Raw genomic sequence first — 20837 nt, 5'->3', positions numbered from 1 at the left:
AGATTTTCATCAATTTTTCAAGATAAACATTTGTAAATTTGGAAATTTTTTGCGTGTGAACAAAGTTCCGTCAATGATAAAATAGAACGTAAGGATAATTTTAAAATGACTAAAAAAATTATAGCAAAATATAAGAAAGCTTAAATAAAAGTTTTTGTCAAGGTCTGGCTTCATTCAACTCCTTAGTCCTTCATTCACCAGGCATAATTTCGTGTATTTTTTTAGTATTTTTTCCGACATGTCGCCATTTTTTGCCTCGACTACTCTATAAGCTCCATAATATATATTCCACTATTCATTATGTTTTAGTAGGTGTATTTTCTAATGGGATTTTTTACAATTCATTTGATAATGCAAAACCTTTTAAAAAGTTATTCAAATTATCTTGCAAAATGCGGCCAGATATTTCATGTTTTCGTTTTTCATATTACATATATTAATTCATTTGTCATAAAAAGCACACAATAACCCATTTGTTTTTGTCAAATAAAAATTTGTTTATATATAGCTGGTAAATCTTATGTTAATGTTAAATACTTAGTTATTCTTGCGGTTTGCCATAATTTGGCTTTGCTAAATTCTTTAAAACTGTGACAAATTATTTTCTTCTTTATTGTATTTATATTCATTTTGTGTGTGTGTGTGTTTATATATATATACATATATATATATATATATATATATATATATATATATATATATATATATATATATATATATATATTGATTACTTTGCAGCTCTGTGCATTTAATTTTGAATGGAAAATCATTTAAAAATCCTTTCAAACTGTTGCAGGGTTTGTGGTAAACATGTTAAACTCTTTAAAGGCTACCTTGAACCAAAAACAGTGGGAACTTTAAAAGAGGTTTTGAAATATGCTCATGGTATTGATATTGATTTAGATGAAGCAAGTGTAGATCCACGTACATTATGTAACAAGTGCTACATGAAATTATATCATATTGGAAAACAAAAAATACAAAAAGACTATAAGTTTACTTTGCCATATCAGTTTAAACAGCATAATGAGCAATATGATATTTGTAAAATAAAATTATCTGGCAGACCAATATCTTCTAAATCTGAAAAACTTACTAATTTGAAAAAAGTAGCTGAGCAGTTTCAGATGAAGTGTTTTGATGACAAGTTTGTGTCAATAGATATGTTAGACTATGTTATGATTTATAAAACCATTACACTTATAGATGATAATTTATGGACTTTGGATATTTTTAACAAACAAATTTCAAAGGAAAATAAAGTTATTAATCATTTGCCAAAATTTCTTAATGAAACTACTGCCATTGAAATTTTCTCATTTGTTAAGAGTGCAAGAATTTGCTCTGGTAATTGTAACTTTCCTGAATTAATTAAGCAAAAACTAGTAAAAGTAAGTCCAGAAAATTTTCAGTCAAATTCAAAAGAAGATGTTGGCATTATAGAAACAAAATTTATGAGCAGTTAGGAGGACTTTTCAGTTATAAGATCATCTAGCTGTTCATTTCTGATCAATATTAATGATAACAAAAAAAAATGTGATTATTGTTCCATTATAAGAGATGTCTTATGACATTAGCATCAAATTTAGTAAAAGATAAGAACCAGGATTTTTTAAAAGTAAATGACAGGTACCTTACTAAACACCAACTAATTGTTAAACTAAAAGAATTGGAACGAAAGAAAAAGCTCTCATCATCAAGAATTGCTCGTTTTGAGTATAAAGTGAAAGAACATTTAGTAAAGGAAGGTGTTGCTGTAGATTTTGAAACAAATGCACTTTTGAAAGAGATAATTAATAGCCAGTCAGATATTCCTTTTGAAAAAGATTCTCCACAGTATTTATTGTGGGAGCAACAGATAATACAATCATCGTTAAAAAGTGGTAAGTGTATGATTTGGCATCCATTAATAATTAGATGGTGTCTTAGCATATACCTTAAAAGTCCTGGTACATATCAACACATACGTAATTCACCATTTTTGTTTTTACCATGCAAAAATACTCTTTTGAAGTACATTAATTTCACAGATCCTGGTTGTGGTTTTAATGTTGATATAATCAGACATCTTATTGAAATATTAAAAGCCGACAACATAAAAGAGCATGAGAAAAATGTAAGCTTGATATTTGATGAAATGAAAATTAAAAGTGGTTTAGTCTTTTGCAAAACAACTGGAAAATTGGCAGGTTTTTCAGAGATGGGATCTTCTTATGATGCTCTAAATGAATTTGAAAGAAGATGTAACAGTAATCAAGAAGGAAGTAATTTTGAATTAAATCTTGCACACTATGTTATTGTATTTATGGTGAGAGGAATTTTTTCATCCCTATGTTATTGTTTTGGACATTTTGCCTCAGAAGGATTCAATAGTGATCAGATATACACTTGTGCATGGAATGCTATAATGACTTTGGAATCGATTGGGCTTAAAGTAAGGGCTATTGTGTCTGATGGAGCAAGCTCAAATAGAAAGTTCTACAATATTCATAAATTGGAAGACTGCAGCAATACAGTAGATGGAGTTGTTCACTGGACATGGAACCATTGTGCTCCAGGTAGTTACAAAACTAGTTGAAATTTTGTATTTTTTACTATATCTCTAGTTATACATGCCCTAAAGTAGTTGAGTAAATGATCTCTGTTATATTAGATTTTCATGTTAAAGTAAGAGTCATAAAAACTTTATTTTCTTCTAGAAAGGAAAATTTACTTCTTCTGTGATGTACCGCACCTAATCAAGACTACAAGAAAGAACATTCACATTGGCATAAAAAGTCAAGGCATTTAGTGGTGTGCCATTTGAAATTAAAATATTGTTTTTTCTTGTTTATCATTCTTTATCATAAAGTTTTTTTAGTTGATTCTTTATCATTTTTATTAATGATTTTGGTTGAGAAACATTGATGATGGTTTTTAATTGAAATTATTTAACTTTTCAAAAAATTTTTAATTTAGTATCAAGGACAAAAATTGGGCTGGCACCAAATTATGACCCTATATGAATGGGATCTTTGAATTTTACGAGGTGCCCCAGGGCTACAAATGGGACACAAGCTTCGAGATGAGCATATACATTTAACACCACAATCCAGAATGAGAGTAAACATGGCAGTACAGGTATTTCATTACAAATTATAATTAAGCATTTTGAAAAGCACTGTAAGTTGAGAATATATATTAACTGGATTATTTGCTATAAAAGCAGTTTGTATTTAATAGTTAATAGCCTTCAACAAATATTGGTCTGCCTCATAGTCTGTTTAAACTTGATCATAAATGCTTTTAACAGTTAAACCTTTTCCATTTACATATATTTAGAAGTTGTTTTTAATCAGAGCAACACCTTGTAATGAATAACCAAATATTATGTTGGCTCAAAAGAGCTATAATTTAATTTTGTCTATAACAAGAATAGAAACATACAGAGTAACAAAATAAAGAACATGTATAACACAACAACATTCATAAAACACTCTTAATCAACTATTGAGAAATAAGTCACATAATACTGCAAAATCCAAACTATATTTTACTTATTTATTTAGGTTCTCAGTTTAACTGTTGTGCACATGCTTGAAGAGCAAGGTGATGTAAATACTGTCTCCCTAAGAAAATTCATAACCTTCATGGATAAATTTTTCGATTGCATGAATGTGTCAAAGATTAATAATAAAACAAAGAAGCATGCACTAAACCCATATAATTCTATAGAGGACCCTAGGTTTGAGGTACATAATTTTTAACAAAAGAAGAAAATATCTATACGCGAGTAAAGGTTTTATAAATGCTCTTTTTCAACCCTTTGTGTATACTTTCACACCTTTTGCGTGTGTTTGTAAAAAAATTTCAGTTTATAAACAGAACAAAGTTATTATGTATGGGGTTTTATTTACTTTTGGGATAAATTATATCTTTTTTGGATAAACTTTAGTGGCTGGAAAAGGAATTTCTTGGCTTTTTAAATGAATGGGAAAATGAAATACACAGTGTTCCAAATTTGTCTAAAGAAGAACAAAACCGATGTTGTCTAAGTAAACAGACTCTCGAAGGACTTAGAATATCTGGTGAGTTTTAGATCAATTCTTAAGATTAGTTAACATAAGTTTTTTTTTATTGTCAATATTATATAGTAATGTTTTCTTTATTTGGTGCAACACTTATTACATTCTAATTTAGTTTTTTTCTGTAGCATGCAATAGAACAATTATGTATTTTTAGTACATTCATTTGTGGCATTGGGCAAAATTCTTCTGTTGGAAGATGGTGTTAAATTTTTGCTGCCTGAAAAATTTACACAAGATCCGATAGAAGAATACTTTTCAAAGCAACGAAGAAGGGGAGGTTGTAACGAAAACCCTACTTTAGAAGAATTCAATCGAAATATGTTGGGTTTGAATGTTGCAGGCGATGGATTAATCCATGTTATGAGTGGAAACACACGAGGTAGAGAAAGAGAGATGTTCAAACTGGATGTTCATGAAGAGGATTTACCTCATAAAAGGTCGAAAAAATAACGCATCATTAGGAATACGTTTATTTATATGCTTTGTTAATCCATAGTGAATTGGTATTGGAAGGTTGTCCTAATTGACCGTTTGAAACTATTATCATATTCTTAAGCATTTTTTTTTTATGCTGTTGTGATTTTACAACATTTTTTTTTAAATGAAACTAATCCTATTCACCAATTTTCTCTAAGTACTGAATGATTATTCAAAAAAAATAAACACCTTATTAACCAATCTATTTTTAAATCTTAAATTTTAATGTACCAAAAATTATTTTTTAACTGAATTTTCTTTATTTGCTTTTTTTGTAACTTAAGTACTTTTTTAGCTGCACTTAAACTTTAGTAGTCGTTGATTATTAAAAAAAATTTCTTTTTCTTTCTACTTTTTACGTATCTGTTATCCTAGTGGAAGGAAGACATAAAAATTGGAGTGTTTCAATCAACTAATACTGTAAAGACACGTAATCATTTACGCACATGAATGTTTTAAGATTTGCTTCTTGAGCTTTTTGAAAATTAATAATCTTCAAAAAACTAGAGAAACAACTTAAAAACATCCATGTGTGTAAACTATTTAAAGTACAAACAACAAAATACCCGTATAGACAGCAGGTGCGATAAGTAAGAGAACTAAGGTATATCTGTGTGTAAACCCCTTCCCCTTGTTTAAAGGCTTATCTAAAGGTTAGTTTATGAACTTATTTTAGATGTTCAACATTTTTATTTTTCATTGAGTATTCAATAATAAAATACAAATCATTTTCAAAAAGTTAATTTGTTGTCGGCTTTTTTTTTCTGTAAAGAGTTTTTCGTATGGATGGCTCACTTTTACTTGATATATTATTTGTCTTTCTTTTGGCTATCTGTATCCATGCATCAACGAATGATTTTGCCCTTAAATTTATCCACTTTTTAAATATAACATCCTTTTAAATTTCTTTTAATTCCTCAACCTTAACATCTTGAGTAAGTGATGCCCAAATAGAGTCAATGAGCTGGCTCTGCTGTAACATTGTCATTATAACATCTCGTAGATCTTCACCTTGGTAAGTTGTCAATAAAGACTTGTTTAATGTTTCACGTGCTACTCTTTCTATTCTATAAATAAATAAATAAAATTCTGTATTCACACAAAACAAACCTCCTCTGTTTATTTTTTCAGTCCATGTCTTGGTATAATCATAAATGGTTTCACACACCATGCCTTGGTCTGATTTTTCTCTCCATGATTCTAATAACTGTAAAATAATTTTTGCTGGTTTATTATTTTGGTCTTTGTAACGATTTGCCAAAGAAAATATTATAAAACCAGAAACATATCGAAGTATCTTCTCTTCTTGAGAAGTCAATGCAAGATCTTCTGTGATTAAATGTCTATTTTTCAGCAGGTTATTACAACATATAAGGTGTTTCTCATAAACTCTAGTTATTATAAAATGGTATAGCAGGTGTTTTCCTGCTAAATATGCTTCTAATCCACTTGAGACTAATATAGTATTCCAGATATCTTTTAACTTGGAGTTCAAACACAAAGCATTAATCAATGAAGGTCGTTTTTCTCTACCAGAGCCAGTCAACCAACTTAATTGTAGAATTTTAGTTAGATTCTGGTTCAAATTTTCACTGAACTCTGATAAATTCATATCATATCTCTGTTTCATCATGGATGAAGCAAGATCAGCACATAAATTTCCTGGTGTTTTGGTAGAATCTGCAGCCAAATTAAATATCTTGTGTGTTGCTGCCTCACTGACTGAAGACCATACATAGCCCAGACATTCTTGTTTTAAGATGTTACATAAATCTGGTGAAAGAACACAACCTAAAAATATATATATATATATATATATATATATATATATATATATATATATATATATATATATATATATATATATATATATATATATATATATATATATATATATATATATATATAGGATGATGTAATAAAATGTAGTTTTAGATAAATAATAGTTAAGCTGCTATATACACTTATAGCTAAAATTGTAAAGAAAAAGATATATTTAAAATGTGGACATTAACCAGAGCAAAAACACACACCTGTTGTTGTCTGTACTGTTGTTAGACTTGGCATACAGCTCGATGTTTTTCGAAAAAATATAATTTTCTGTAACTTTTTAAGCAGAACCTACAACAAAGAAGCGATGATGATTGAGATGTTTGAGCAATAGATGGCAGTTCAGGTAAAATGAAATCTTCTAAAAATATGTCAGACAGATCTTCTTCCACAACAATTTCTATATCTTCATCCGCGTTATTTCTTAAAATATTAAGAATATCTAGCTTTATGCTTGGACCTTTTGCTGTCATCTTTAATAAATAAAAGAAGTTGATATGACTGGTTAGACGAGGCCAAAAATTTCCGACGAATCCAACAGACTTTAATATAATTTAATTTCTATTGTTTAAAACAAAAGATTTGAAACAATACGCAACGAGCATGGCTCGCTAAAAAAACAATAGGTTGCACGTCCATCTCTTATAGGTCCATGGTAAAATTAAAAAAAAATCTTGAATATGTGACGTTGCAATGACATCATTTGGTTACGTTTATTATAATTTTTTAATCGGTTTTTTTAAACTGTTTCATTAGTTTGATAATGGCACTCACCATATGAGCCGAAATATTACATAAAAAAGAAAAAGAAATAATAGTATGATACCGTTTATGATGCTTTAATAATTATAGTATATATATATATATATATATATATATATATATATATATATATATATATATATATATATATAAATGGTGAAATTTATATAATATGCATCACCATTTATATATATATATATATATATATATATATATATATATATATATATATATATATATATATATATATATATATATATATAATATATATATATACATATATATATATATAATTATATATATATATATAAATGGTTTTATTTATATAATATGCATCACCATTTTTATTTATATATATATAAAAATGGTGATGCATATTATATAAATAAAAATTTTATAAAACTTTTATTGATGATATATCATCATCATCATCATCATCATCATCATCATCATCATCATCATCATCATCATCATCATCATCATCATCATCATCATCACCACCACCACCACCATCAATCAACAAATATTAATAAGCATCCCATGTTTTTCATCCATTAGTTTATTGATTATTAACTTTTGTTGAACGAGTTTTACTTGACAAACTTATTCAAAATAAAAAATTAAACTTCTATATAATTGTGTATACTTAGTTAATTTAGGTGCAAGAAATTACACTGTTTTGAAAGAATGAATGCAGATATCAGAACGGAAGTATTCGATATGTTTTACAAAATGGAAACTAAAAATGAACAAGAAGTTTATTTATTTGGTTGTATTGAAGTGATAAATATAAAAAGAAGACGTTCAAGGATAAAAAGGACCTTGAAAGATGATATTCTTATTAAAGATGATATTTACATGTATTCAGCATCTTACAAGTGTAAGGTCAGTATTATTATTCCTGATGCGTCTTATAAGATACATACAAATCCTCATCTATCTTAATAAAAATTATTCTCATTTGTTTCAGATAAAATCTTCAGTTGAAGGTCTTAGCTATGAGATTTGTATGAAAGCATTTTTATCAGTTCATGGAATTTCTCATCCTCGACTGAGACGTATTCAATATCATATCACAAGTATAGGATTAGCCCCGAAAGACAAAAGAGGAAAACATAAAAATCGCCCACATGTTGTACTTGATCAAATAATACAGCTCATTCATTCTCATACTCAATCCTTCAAAGGCCGTCAAAGCCATTATTCTTTTACCAAAAATAAAAATGTAATATTTCTTCTATAGACATTAAGCTTAAAAGAAATGCACGAACTCTTCTTACAATTTTACAAAATCCAACTAAAATATGATACATACTACAGAATTTTTACAACCTAATACAATCTATCCTTTGGATCTCCTCGTAGAGATACATGTTCATACTGTTATTTAGTTAAAACAAAACTTCAAGTTTTTGATTTTCCTTAAGAAGACAAATAAAAACTGGAGATAGAACACAAGCTTCATTTGGCAAGAGCGCAAGAGTTTACAAATAAAAAGCGACGTTTAAAACTACTAGCGAGCTCTTCTACTGATATTACTGTCATATCATTTGACTTCATGCAAAATTTGTCTTTGCCAAATATGGTTACAAATGCTGTATTCTATTCAAGGCAGTTGTGGTATTATGTATTTGGGATACATGATTTATCTCGAAATGATTATTCATGTATTCTTATTATGAAGCAGTGGCAAAATGTGGGCGAAATGATGAAACATCAATGTTGCTCCACTAGTTAAATAAACATTTACCACAGAGTACAAAAACCTTATATATTTTGAGTGACAGGTGTTCTGGAAAAAATAAAAGTTTTGTCATGATTTGGTTTTGGTATATGGTAGTACATGTACTTAAAAAAATTGGTTGTATAATTCATATTTTTCCTATAAGAGGTCACTCCTTTTTGCCAAATTATGCAGATTTCCATCTTTCTCTTCTTCTTCGCTTGTTACTAGGCCCTGGCTTGTTACTAGGTTCTAGAGAATATTCTTCCTCACTCGCTTCTTTGCAGTCATAGGAATCACTTTCGTCTTTTTCTCTCCCTCTTTCGTCACTTTCTTTACCGACTCCTTCTTTGATTTTGTATGCTTGGCAGGTGGTCTTAGAACTTTTTGTGTTTCTCTCATTTGGGGATGTCATCGCAATCATCTCTTCGTTGTTTGTCAAGATAAGGCATTGAGTAGGAGCAATGCTCTTTGTCGTTGATTAGGATGATGACAAATATTGCTCCGCATTCTTTGCAAACACTGGAATCCCCCTTTCTTTTGTTTTGCATGTAAGTGCTGCAGTCGTGATTTCCGTATTTTCGGAAGTAAGTTCGAAACATTCTGTTGTAGAGGAGTGCGAGTTTTCCTTTTTCTTTGCAGAGGGAGTGGAGAAGCCAGTGTGCATGTCTGACTGCTATATTGCATCAGCCGTGATACAAAACGTATTTTGATGTTCCAAACAGGATGATCCAATCTTTATCTGCATTTTCTTCATCTTTTTCGCCTATGGTTAATATTATATGTAGTACTCCATCTAATACTTTCTTTAAGTTTACAGTATCTGTAAAACTATAAACTGCTTTATCGTTCTTATTGTTGCTGTTCTTATTTTGATCTGATTTCTTTTTAAAGTCTTTATTTCGCCACACTCTAACTCTAAATGAAATTAAAACACTGTATTAAATATTTTCTGAATATTTTGATCCGCCGCCAATCCTTTAATTCAAATATTATTGTTTATATTCCTTCTTAAATTATCTAATACTGTTTTTAGCTTTTATTCATTTCTCCCATACAGTACTTCAATACTATTTTGTTAAAATTTCGACACATATTTATATACTCCGATACTTAAAGCTAAAAATAATATTAGATAACAACTCCTATACTTTGAATGGTTTCCAATTTTGGCAGCCTTCTAGCCATTCAAATGACTAACCATAGGTCGGCGCTGTGCCAACCGGATAATGTGCTTCTGGAAAAGGCTCACCATTAAAAGCATTATTTTCTTTTTGGAAAGAAACTTTACACCAACAAAAAACATGATTTAGAAACTTATGTATGTTAAATATTGTTTTCAATCGGTTAAGATGCACTATTTGCATTGGAGAAGCTTAGTTTAATTTGTTATTATAAAACAACCTAGCGCATGAAAGGGTTAATAATATAATACAAAAAAATGAATAAGAAGTAGTTTTCATAAATTATCTGTAATACAATTCTAATAAAATTATATGTCATTTACATTTATTTGTCATTTCTTGATAAGAAACTTCACCATCAACTATATTTGAATGTTTCCTGTTTAATTTACCAGTTTTAAAATGATCTAAAGTTGAAAATTCAATGCTAACATTTTTTTTGCAAGAACTTTTTTTGACTTTTCTAATAGTTGATACAAAAAAATTATTTGCACATAATCTTTTTTTAACCCAAGTGTTTAAACCCAAGTGATTAGCAATTGATCTTTGCGATAAACAATCCTTAACAAAACTACGAGAACAATTAAAAAGATACTTTGGTTCACAGCATCCATACCTTCTTTACCGTGAGTCTATTTTAAAGTTGGCATCAGTGTAGCTAAGTTGAAAAGAAAAAACACAAATAAATAAGATCATAACTGTGAACAATTTACAGGGTGTTCGTAAAGTCGGTTTAAGTCTTTGATGAAATGTAGTTGAATAAAGAAATAAGATAATCTGTTTACATGTATTTTATTTTAAAGTAGAATTATCGATAATATATATAATTAGAGAAAATTTTCGAAATGAGCTTCTTCTGCCGTTATGCAGAGTTTCAATCGATTAGGAACACTTCTGCATACTTTCTCGCACATCTTTGGCTGTAGCTCAGCACATGCTTACTTGAATCGGCTGCGTAGCTCAACAAGTGTAGAGGGTTTGTTCTTGAATACTATATCATTTAAGTAGCCCCAGACAAAAAATTCTGGTGGGTTTAGATTAGGAGAACGCGCAGGCCACTCAATAGAGCCTAGTTTGCCGATCCAATTACTAGTGAACTTCTGATCGAGCCACTCTCTCACTACAAGTGAATAGTGAGAAGGCGCTCCATCCTGTTGAAAGTAGAGACAACGCTGTTTAACTTTAGGTCATACATTTGTCTTAAGCACTTCCAGATAGGACTTGCCAGTGACAGAACCATTGAAGTATGATCCAATAAGCCCACCTGAAGTTATTCCACACCACACCATATCATAAGTCCAGTAGCAGCTATTTTGACGATTTAAAACTTCATTCAAAGTAAACTCTGATCCGACCACAAAATCTTGTCAATCATGCCTGGGTTTTTGGAAAAATTGTCCAATAGTGTTTCACAAAACTGCACTCATCTATCAAAGTCGCCTTCACTGAGCTCTTAGGCTTTGCTTGGTCTGAAGGGCCGAAGGCCAGACTCTTTGACGGTATTATAATAGATAAATTATTATAACTAGCAAAAAAGCAACCCGTAATACGGGTTATGGTCGGTCTGTTAATTTATAGTGGGTGTTTTCCACAATTTAAAGTTGCTAAACCATAACTATTACCCTTTTAGAAAAACGCCTTCAAATTAAAAAATATGCGGAGGTAAAATAATTTACCAATTATTTAACATTTGAGTAATTTACAACTGAAATAGGTCATATCAGTGTAAGGCAGAACCATTTTCCTCGACATTACTAAGTTCAAAACAATACGTTTTTAGTTACACAAAATAATATTACTTCCTCATGCTTTAAATTGACGAAAAAGTAAAGCTAAATTCGTGTTATTTTTATAACGTGAACTTTAATTAATAAGATTAATATAAAGCGAACGTAAATGTTACATGAATTAATAATTCTTTGGCATCCCCTTGATACATATTTCTTTAACAAAGGAAATTGTCTTTAAAACGTTAAATGCACACAACTAAATAAATTTATTCAAAATATCTGACCATTTGACTAATGCTATTTATGGCACTAATCTGACCATTTTTATATATGGCCTCTTTGTTTCAATAATTTTTAGTAAACGGTTATTTGCTACCATTTATTAAAAACTCCTTTTGTTACTCGAAATTTAATTCTCTTTAATAATTATACACTAATAAAGGACCTCCCTTCCCCGTTTTTCCCTTAATGGTGGTAAGGAGAATAGATTTATCTTTATTAAGAGTTATAAAGTTTTTGATGAAGACCTTCTACCAGAATAATAAAATGTAAAACAATGATTTTTCATGTATAACAATTTTTTCTTTTTAATATATATAACAATTTTTTCTTTCCTCAAAAGTGTTGCAAATGCAAACTAAGATGATTAATTAGTTTAACACCTTATAAAATTTAAGTAACTCGATATTTGACAAATGCGCAAAACTACAATTATAAACCAAAGATCCCCAAAGTTACGTACAACAAATAATTAGGAGTAAAATAGAGAAGATTTTTAAAAATTGAACTAATTGCATATATTTATATCATTTTAACTGACAAAAATTTACAATAAAAGGTAATCATGTTTTTTTTTATAAATCATATAAATGCGTCAATCGTAAATCTTAAAGAACAAAAAAAAAAGGAATTATAATACCATAACAAAAAAAAAAAAAAAAAAACCAAAAAAAAAAAACACCACATAAAAACCGAAAATCGATTTACCTATTTATAGTAACCTATTTTGACATGGCAGTTAATATAAACATTTATCGAAAATTTAACTATAAAATCTATTTCGAAGTACAAAAGGATTAACATAGCTTTATATATATATATATATATATATATATATATATATATATATATATATATATATATATATATATACATATATACATATATATATCTTAATATAATTAGTACAGAAACATCGCTTGGCTGGCAAGGTTATCAATCTTGCTCAACATAATCCCAAGTCACACCACTTTCAAAACATGGAAACAATATAATTTAAACATATATACAACTATAAACGAATATGGTTTTATATAACACATATAAACACATTTTATAACAATATTAAATGACAGATATATTTATCAAAAACTATAAAAAATATATATATATTAAAATAATAAATAAATTTATACAAACAAAATGTGCTAGCAACTTACAAACAGTAAATTTTCAAAATAAAAATCTTAAGACTATAAATTAAGAACATTAAAAAATATAACATTATTTGTGTAATACTTTTCATCTACCACACCTTGAATGAGATGTTTATTAATTTTAAAAAAAACAAACTATTAAATGCTCTCATTCTTGAACATTCTTGACTATAAGAGAAAAATGGTTTTTTTTTTGAGATATACTCCAACTCTATTAAATGTTTGACCTTGACTTTTATTAATTGTCATTGAATAAGCCAATCTGACAGGAAACTGACGACTTTTCAGAACAAAAGGTAAATTAGAACCTGATGGAGCCAACTGAATTTGAGGAACAAAAACCCGTTTACCACCAGAAACACCTGTCAAATCCTCTGCATCAATATAATTATTTTAAAGAGCACAAACTTTTATTCGAGTACCATTGCATAACCCAGCTTTAAGATCTAAATATCTAAGTAGCATTATTACACAACCAATATTCAATTTTAAACAATGTGGAATACCTGATGGAGTTAAGCTGTTCAAACACTCAACAGGAAAGTCATTTCTTTCATTAAGGTCATCAGTATCAATTTGATCAGCACTTACATAAATTTTGACCTTTCCCGGCAGACATTCAAGCACTTCTTCATTGATTGATAATGAATCAACACTAGTTGGTATTAAAATCACGCATTTAGAATAATCATTTTGATCAGCATCTCCAAAAATCTTTTCAACAATCGATTTATTTTCTCTAATAATGCACTGATTTGGTATTTTAATGCATCTTTTTTAAGGATCCTCCTCTTTGACAGGTATTGTTCCATTCCCAAGTTTTAGTAGCCATTGGGAAAATTCCCCTTCTCCATCTTCTACTCTCATATTTCCAGTTCATGCAAGCTTCTGCACACATTGCCAATGCAAAGAACATTTTATACACAGTTCTACTATCTCAGCTGGTTGTCCTCTTTTCACAACAGGCAGAATTTGCGTAAAGTCACCACCAAAAAGAATGATTTTTCCTCAGAAAGGAAAGTTGTTGTTGCAAATATCTTTTAACAACCTATCAATTGCATTTAATTCTTTACATGCTCATGTAAGACATTATACTTGTTGCTTCTCAGTTTGTTTTGGTTATTTCTGATGAAAGCAAGGTGCTGGCCTTTGATTTTAACATACGCATCAATAGCATATTGCTGAAACAGTTTTTTGCCATAAAAGAGTGAAGAAAAAAATTGTCTAACTGAAAGTTTATATTGTAATACTGAGAAAATGTAACATGATTTCTAACCAATATAGCACATTCAGGGTTGTGAACCAATTGATTATGCCAACCAGCATCACCCCTTGGAAAAAATAGAGGATAAACCATAGGATCTAAGTTGGCAGACATACTTGATAGAGTTTTAAGAAGAATGACCTCTTGGGTAAATAACATCTTCCCTGGAAACAGGTAGTACACCAACAAATACAACTGCAACTTCATTATGTGAAGGGAGACTAATAGCGATTATAGCAATTTATGCTGGAACATCATGATTCCAAAAGATTTATAGCAAAATCATGTAGTAAACAGCGCTAAAAACAAAAAAATCAAATTGAGATAAAACAAATTGTATATATGGCAAAATAATTTGTATTGGCTCTTAGTAAATGATTAAAGGCAGTGATTTTTAACAAAATTACCTATTTAACATTTTTAATAACAGACACAAACATGAAGTTAAGCCAAATGTCTATTAACTCAAAAGATAACAAAAAAACATCACAGCAACAACACACACCATAAGTAAATATATGTATATAATATAACTTAAGTAAGATAATATTCATATATAACAAAACATAAGTAACAACATTACACAAAATGTTATTAAAATACATTATGTATTTTTAGAATAATCTTTAACAATAAAGGTTTGAAAACAGCAAGACCTAAAACAGTAATAGTTTGACACTAAAAACTATCGTGTAACCCTCTGTTAAAAGTACATCACTTGGCAGGCAGAGTTGACAAATCTTGCTCTACACGTTTACCAAGTCACAGCACTTTGAAAACACGGAAACAACATAATATAAACACATGTACCAACTATAAACACAATAAATGTGTTTAAATAAGTATATAAGGTTATATATATACCTTATATACATATTTCAACACAATTTTAAAACAATTATATAACACATATTAACACATACACGAACAATAAAAAAACACTTTACATTGTTGTAAAAACATATTGATAAAACAACTATAAGGCACTTCTTTTAACATATACATACATATCAAAAAAGCATATATGCAAACAATGTGTGCAAACAAAAATCTTGAAAATAACGCCATAAAATTTAAAAAGATTCAAAGTAAACAAATTATATATTTACAAACAATACTCTTTACCTTCTTTTTTTTTCATAAGAACTGTAATCCTCATAACAAAATTTAACCTTTACATACAATAACATGTGACATGCCATGTCAGTGTTGGCACAAAATTTTAATTTATTTTTCTAAATTTTCTAAAAAAGAACAAAAATAATTAAAAGCATCACAGAAATTTCAAAGTAGCAATAACCATTTTATGGAAGTAGCATTAGTGTAACTCTAAATAATATCCATACCCCTATTTTCTTTCTAAAAATTAAAATAACAAAAATAAAAATGCTGAAAGAAAAGCTAAAACAAACAAAATACAAACGATTTAAAAGATTAAAGTCCTTTCTACTTTTTCTGATAAAAATTTAAATCCTTTCTACTTTAGCTAATAAAAATGTATATATAACTATTTTATATACTTACTTCAATTATAATATGATCTTAACGATTGTCATTTCTCTTAATATGATTCTTTATGTAATATATCTAAACTAATGATTAGATTTCAAAAGAAAAAAAGTTTCAACTCGCTTAAGAGATCTTTCTCCTATGGCCGCGTGCATTTAGAGAACGCGCTTTTTCAAAGCCTAGTAACTAATGACGAAACGACGTTAAACATTAAACGTTAAACGTTTCTGTGCTAATTATATTAAGATGAGGAGAAATTTTTAATCAAAGACTTAAACCGACTTTACGAACACCCTGTATATATCAACATTAGTCCCATCAAACATCAATTCAACATTTTAACTTTGTATTTAAGTAACTTTTCTAGCTTATCAGTGAAGAATCCTTCAATCAATAAAGTTAACATACCTTTCAATGAGGAGTTATTATATTTCTTTAAATTGGAATATTTAAATGCTTTATTTTGTCTTTCCAAACCATTATTTGTGTTGCAAGAAATTAAAAGACAATTTTGTCTGTACCACGAGATCCATCTTAATTAAAAAGATACCATTTCTACTTTCACAAGCCTTGGCTTGAAATAATGCAAATCAAACCAAATAATTGTACCTTTTTATGGCATCTTATTCCTTTTTAAAAGATCCTAGTCAGGCAATGGATCTCAAGAGTCTTAAAATATTACCCTTTAAGCTACAACAACCATTTGTTGGTTTTTTAATCCAACGATTCCATGCCAGGTCTCTGCGAAAATCACAGATGAATGCTTCATATTTTAACAAGTGAACAAAATGTTATTAACAATTAATTAGAACTTAAGTTGCATGTAATATAATATTAATATTTGAAATATATAGAGAAAATAAATACCAATAAAAACAGATACCAAAGCACTTATCTTTTCAATAAAATAGTCAGCCATGCAATATAAAGATTGAAAATTGACATTCCAAGATTTTATAACATTAAGCGCTTTTGAAATTGTCTCAAAAGTTCCTCTTTCAGATATAAATGTTACAACTATTTGATAATCAACATTTGTTTTTACCACAAAGAAAAACAATAGCAATAAATATCGAGTAGTTTTATAATTTGCATCTAAAATCACCAGTGTATTACCATATCTATGTAAGAGTTCTTTGCGCCAATCAGCTTGATAAACAAACAATAGCTCATCACTTCTATGACTACTTTTTGGATGAAAATGTATTTTCACAGTTAACTATCTTGATTAATGCTTAAGAATCTTTAAAGTGAATAAAATGAAATTTATGATATGAATCAAAAGAGAAAAATAGAGAAAAAAATTAGCATAGAGTACATTAACTTCCTTTATTGAAACAATAACATTCGTTTCTAAATTTAAAAAACAAACATGGCATTTCACAATATATCTATTTTAAAGTTTGTTATATATGCATATATATTCAAAAACTAAAAAGATAAACTCAACTAAAAGAAAATTTGGGTGTAAGTTAATTTTTTAAAAAATTAAAAATTTTTATCTTGATTTAAACGCTCTTCAATAAATATTGAGATAAACATCAACATTTGTCAAAAAAAGAAAAAGAAGATTTGTAGAGCTCCGATAGGGAAAGTATTTTTCTTTATTATTGATTGTATACTCCGGTTATACTCATGATTGTATGATGTTTACAAAGTAAATCAAAGTTCAAAATTAAAACAATTTTTACCTAAGCTTTTGCCTTTCAATACTTATATGTGAACGAATGACATTATTTCTTGGGTAGAATCTTCTGTTGTTAAAACGATGTAAATCCTTTATCCCAAACATATCACTCACAGTAATTTTTAAGTCTCTTCATCTCGCGAACGTTTGAAACACCTTGTTTTAAAAACTCAGAAATCTTTGTTGACAATCGATAATCGATTTTTTGAGAAAGAAATTCACTCTGAAGTTTTAAACAACACCTGATATACCTAATCTACATTGCTACTACTACGTTTGTTACCATAATTAGCGTACTCATACATACATGTAACAAAAAAATGAAAATTATCCTCATACAAATAGTAAAAAAAACAACCAATAAATGTGTAGAAATAAGCCTTACCATAAAAAATTTGAATATATATTCATATGAGTTGTAAGAAACGCGTTTAAAATAATGCAGTTTTACACCAAGTTCTGTTTTGGGAGTTTTTTAATAACATGTTTGAACAAATGCTGTACTCTATATAAATTATTTTTATGGTGTTGTTTTCTCATAATTTTCTCATTTTAATCTAAAAAATATATTTGTTTTCACCTCTGAGTATATTTTATGCTAATTAAAATTTTTAGAAATAACATTTCTTTTCTACATCCTTTTCATCACAGAAAAAATTTTCTACATTGTTGAATAATTATTTATGCAAAAATAATTTTGGCCGAATTTTCAGTTATTCTGGATCACATTACTGTAACTACAACTAGTAGTTATGAATAAAAAAGACAATAATGATAAAATGATTGCTCAAATTCAATTTATTTATCAAAAATCATTAAGTCTGCAATATTCTATCAAACATAAAATAATTACGTTTCCAAGGGGATGATATTTGTGACACATTAGGCAGTCAATTTCAACTTTAATTTTTCTAAATTATATCAAAGCATTTCGTTTTATCAAAGCATTTTTGATAACTTTTCACACTAGATTCTTGTAATAATTCGTTAATGGACAACCTGAAAAAAAAAGAAATACAATTAAATGTACTTTTTACTTTTTGATTTTTTTTTGCTTCAATATACTTTTGCTTAGCATTATAATTCCGATCAAATCAATGATGACAGTCAAATCTTTTTGCTGACAAAACAATATGAGGTGTATAACAAATTTCTGGGAATGTTTCCCATAATACCTTATGCTAGTGGGAAAATATATCTAAAAGTAAAACTAAATATATATATATATATATATATATATATATATATAATATTAGTAGTTGTAGATGTAAGACCAGAAATGTAATGATCCAAACATAAAATGACTTCATTTGTGCCCTTAGCTGCAAAATGCTCAGCATACAGATACATGTGAGCAGATTCATTTACATTGTCATGAATGCACAGGTTGTGAATCCAAAGTTGACGCTTATAATATTCTTGTCCAATGCCAGTTAGAGGAAGCGGTAAATTTTTTTCAAAGTCCAAACAGATCACTGCAGTGTGTTTGCTTAGTTTTGCAGCTTCTGTGGCTTCGTTGATTTGCACATTAAACACATCAGCTTTCTTTATGTGAAGCTCATGTTGAAATTTCAGTTTATTTACAAGAATGGCATCATTAATAGACTCAGTTGCTTTTATTTGTGCCTAGAATTTTTCACATTTATCGCATATGTTACTCCTTGGAAATCCAAATTTAATATTAAATTCAAAGTTAAATATGTCAAGGTAAAGCCAGTATTTACAATCATTAGTTATAAGATCTGGGTTTGCCTTTAAAAATAGGTGATGCATTTCTGCCACAGTCAGAGATTAATCCAGGTATTTTTTGTGTTTGTTTTTTGATCGGCTGTAGTGGCTTTCACGTGCAGGAAACAGTTTAATGTGATCACAAACACGATCTCTATTTTCTTTAACAATTGTTTTGTGGTTTTCGTGTTTACCCTGGCCATCTTCAATGGGAACAGTAAAGTTAAGAACTTTTCTCTTAAGCCTAGATTCCTTAACCCCATGTATTGCATGAAACGCTGCTTTGCAAACGGTAACAGTTTGATTCATTGCAGTGACTGAATAGAAAAAGCTACTTCGTTCTTTGCCATTTTCTTTTCTAGGTCTTCGACGAATATTATTGACAGGGGTTATATTTATGCAACCCTGCAGATATATATTTTTTTTCATCATGATTTTTAAGAGCAGAAAATGCAGAAAAAATCTGTTCTTTTAGTTAGACATCTACAACGACATTCAATTATGGCAGGCTTCCTTGATGGCTTCAGCTTTTTACCATAAAATGTGTGAGCTTCTGCTGGAAATGATTTTTTTAAATTAAATATTGATGTTTTAAATGTTGTCATTTTACGTTACATAAATATTTACATGCAATGACAAAAGATATAAGTTGGGTGTTTTTTACAAAGGGCTTAACCGTGTTAGAAAAAATTACTAATTAACTCAATTTCGTCAAAATGTGACTTAAGTACTTTTAGCACTAAGGTCTTCATTAACAATTTAGTCTCTCCAATTTTTTTCGATGACTTAAGTAGAGTGCTCAATTGATGGAACAAATACATTGCCTATTTACGTATTGTACCATAAATTTAATTAATCAGGTGCCGTATTATTCTGGTTAGCTAAGGTGGTACATACCTCAAAAAATTATATCATAAAATATTGGTTCTTAGTCATGTCTTTTTGATTTATTTTGACAAAAATAAAATTAAAAATAAAAAAAAATCACAAAAAATAGTTATTCTTAAAAATAATTATGCAAATACCCTAATTATGCAAATTTTTTGTTCTTATATAGAGCAATTCCACGACCGTCACAGCGTGACAACCGTCTTTTTTTTTGTCTTTTAGCCTACAATATTTTGTTATTAAATAGATATAAAAAGAATTTTTTTTGCTTTTTTGTTAGCTCACAATAGGTGCTAAAAAAAACAAGAAAAAAAATTAGGGTGGATATATTAGCCTCTTATTCATGCCAGAAAATATAAAACGTCACAGCGTTACCAAAATTCTCTCATTGTTTTTTAGTTTTTAGATCAACATCGCGATTCGGCTAATATAGATGAACTGAATTATTAACTTGGCATTAAACAAAAAGTTTAGACATTACTCTTACAAGTTTTATACCTAAATAACATTTATTTAAATTTCAAACAGGTGGACCTTTAATTAACTAGTGGT

The 20837-nt window shown here is 28.6% G+C and overlaps 1 protein-coding gene, 1 long non-coding RNA gene and 2 pseudogenes across 3 annotated transcripts; 1 reads left to right on the top strand and 3 right to left on the bottom strand.

Moving 5' to 3' along the window:
- Positions 1 to 742: 742 nt before the first annotated feature.
- On the top strand, positions 743 to 4712 carry LOC145193357 (uncharacterized; annotated as a pseudogene). The gene is made up of 5 exons (XR_016449263.1): positions 743 to 2558; positions 2700 to 3120; positions 3549 to 3731; positions 3935 to 4067; positions 4222 to 4712. The product of XR_016449263.1 is annotated as an uncharacterized LOC145193357 (transcript).
- Positions 4713 to 5299: 587 nt separating this feature from the next.
- On the bottom strand, positions 5300 to 6857 carry LOC145192675 (uncharacterized). Its single transcript, XM_090076811.1, has 2 exons — positions 6578 to 6857; positions 5300 to 6335 (listed from the first exon to the last, which is right to left on the bottom strand). The coding sequence occupies exons 1-2, from the start codon at positions 6609 to 6611 to the stop codon at positions 5443 to 5445; spliced, it is 927 nt and encodes a 308-aa protein (XP_089932937.1). The 5' UTR covers positions 6612 to 6857; the 3' UTR covers positions 5300 to 5442.
- Positions 6858 to 10358: 3501 nt separating this feature from the next.
- Positions 10359 to 20002, bottom strand: LOC149894782 (uncharacterized; annotated as a pseudogene).
- On the bottom strand, positions 14616 to 15760 carry LOC149894783 (uncharacterized). The gene is made up of 3 exons (XR_016448610.1): positions 15599 to 15760; positions 14881 to 15243; positions 14616 to 14772 (listed from the first exon to the last, which is right to left on the bottom strand). It is a non-coding gene; the product is annotated as an uncharacterized LOC149894783 (long non-coding RNA).
- Positions 20003 to 20837: the final 835 nt, after the last annotated feature.

The sequence above is a fragment of the Hydra viridissima genome, unplaced genomic scaffold (assembly GCF_058129835.1).
Source record: "Hydra viridissima isolate aposymbiotic clone 2 unplaced genomic scaffold, HvirCarnegie_v1 scaffold_1, whole genome shotgun sequence".
NCBI classification, from domain to species: domain Eukaryota; kingdom Metazoa; phylum Cnidaria; class Hydrozoa; order Anthoathecata; family Hydridae; genus Hydra; species Hydra viridissima.
The sequence above is the reverse complement of the archived record's forward strand: the minus strand, read 5'-3'. Positions and strand labels throughout refer to the sequence as shown.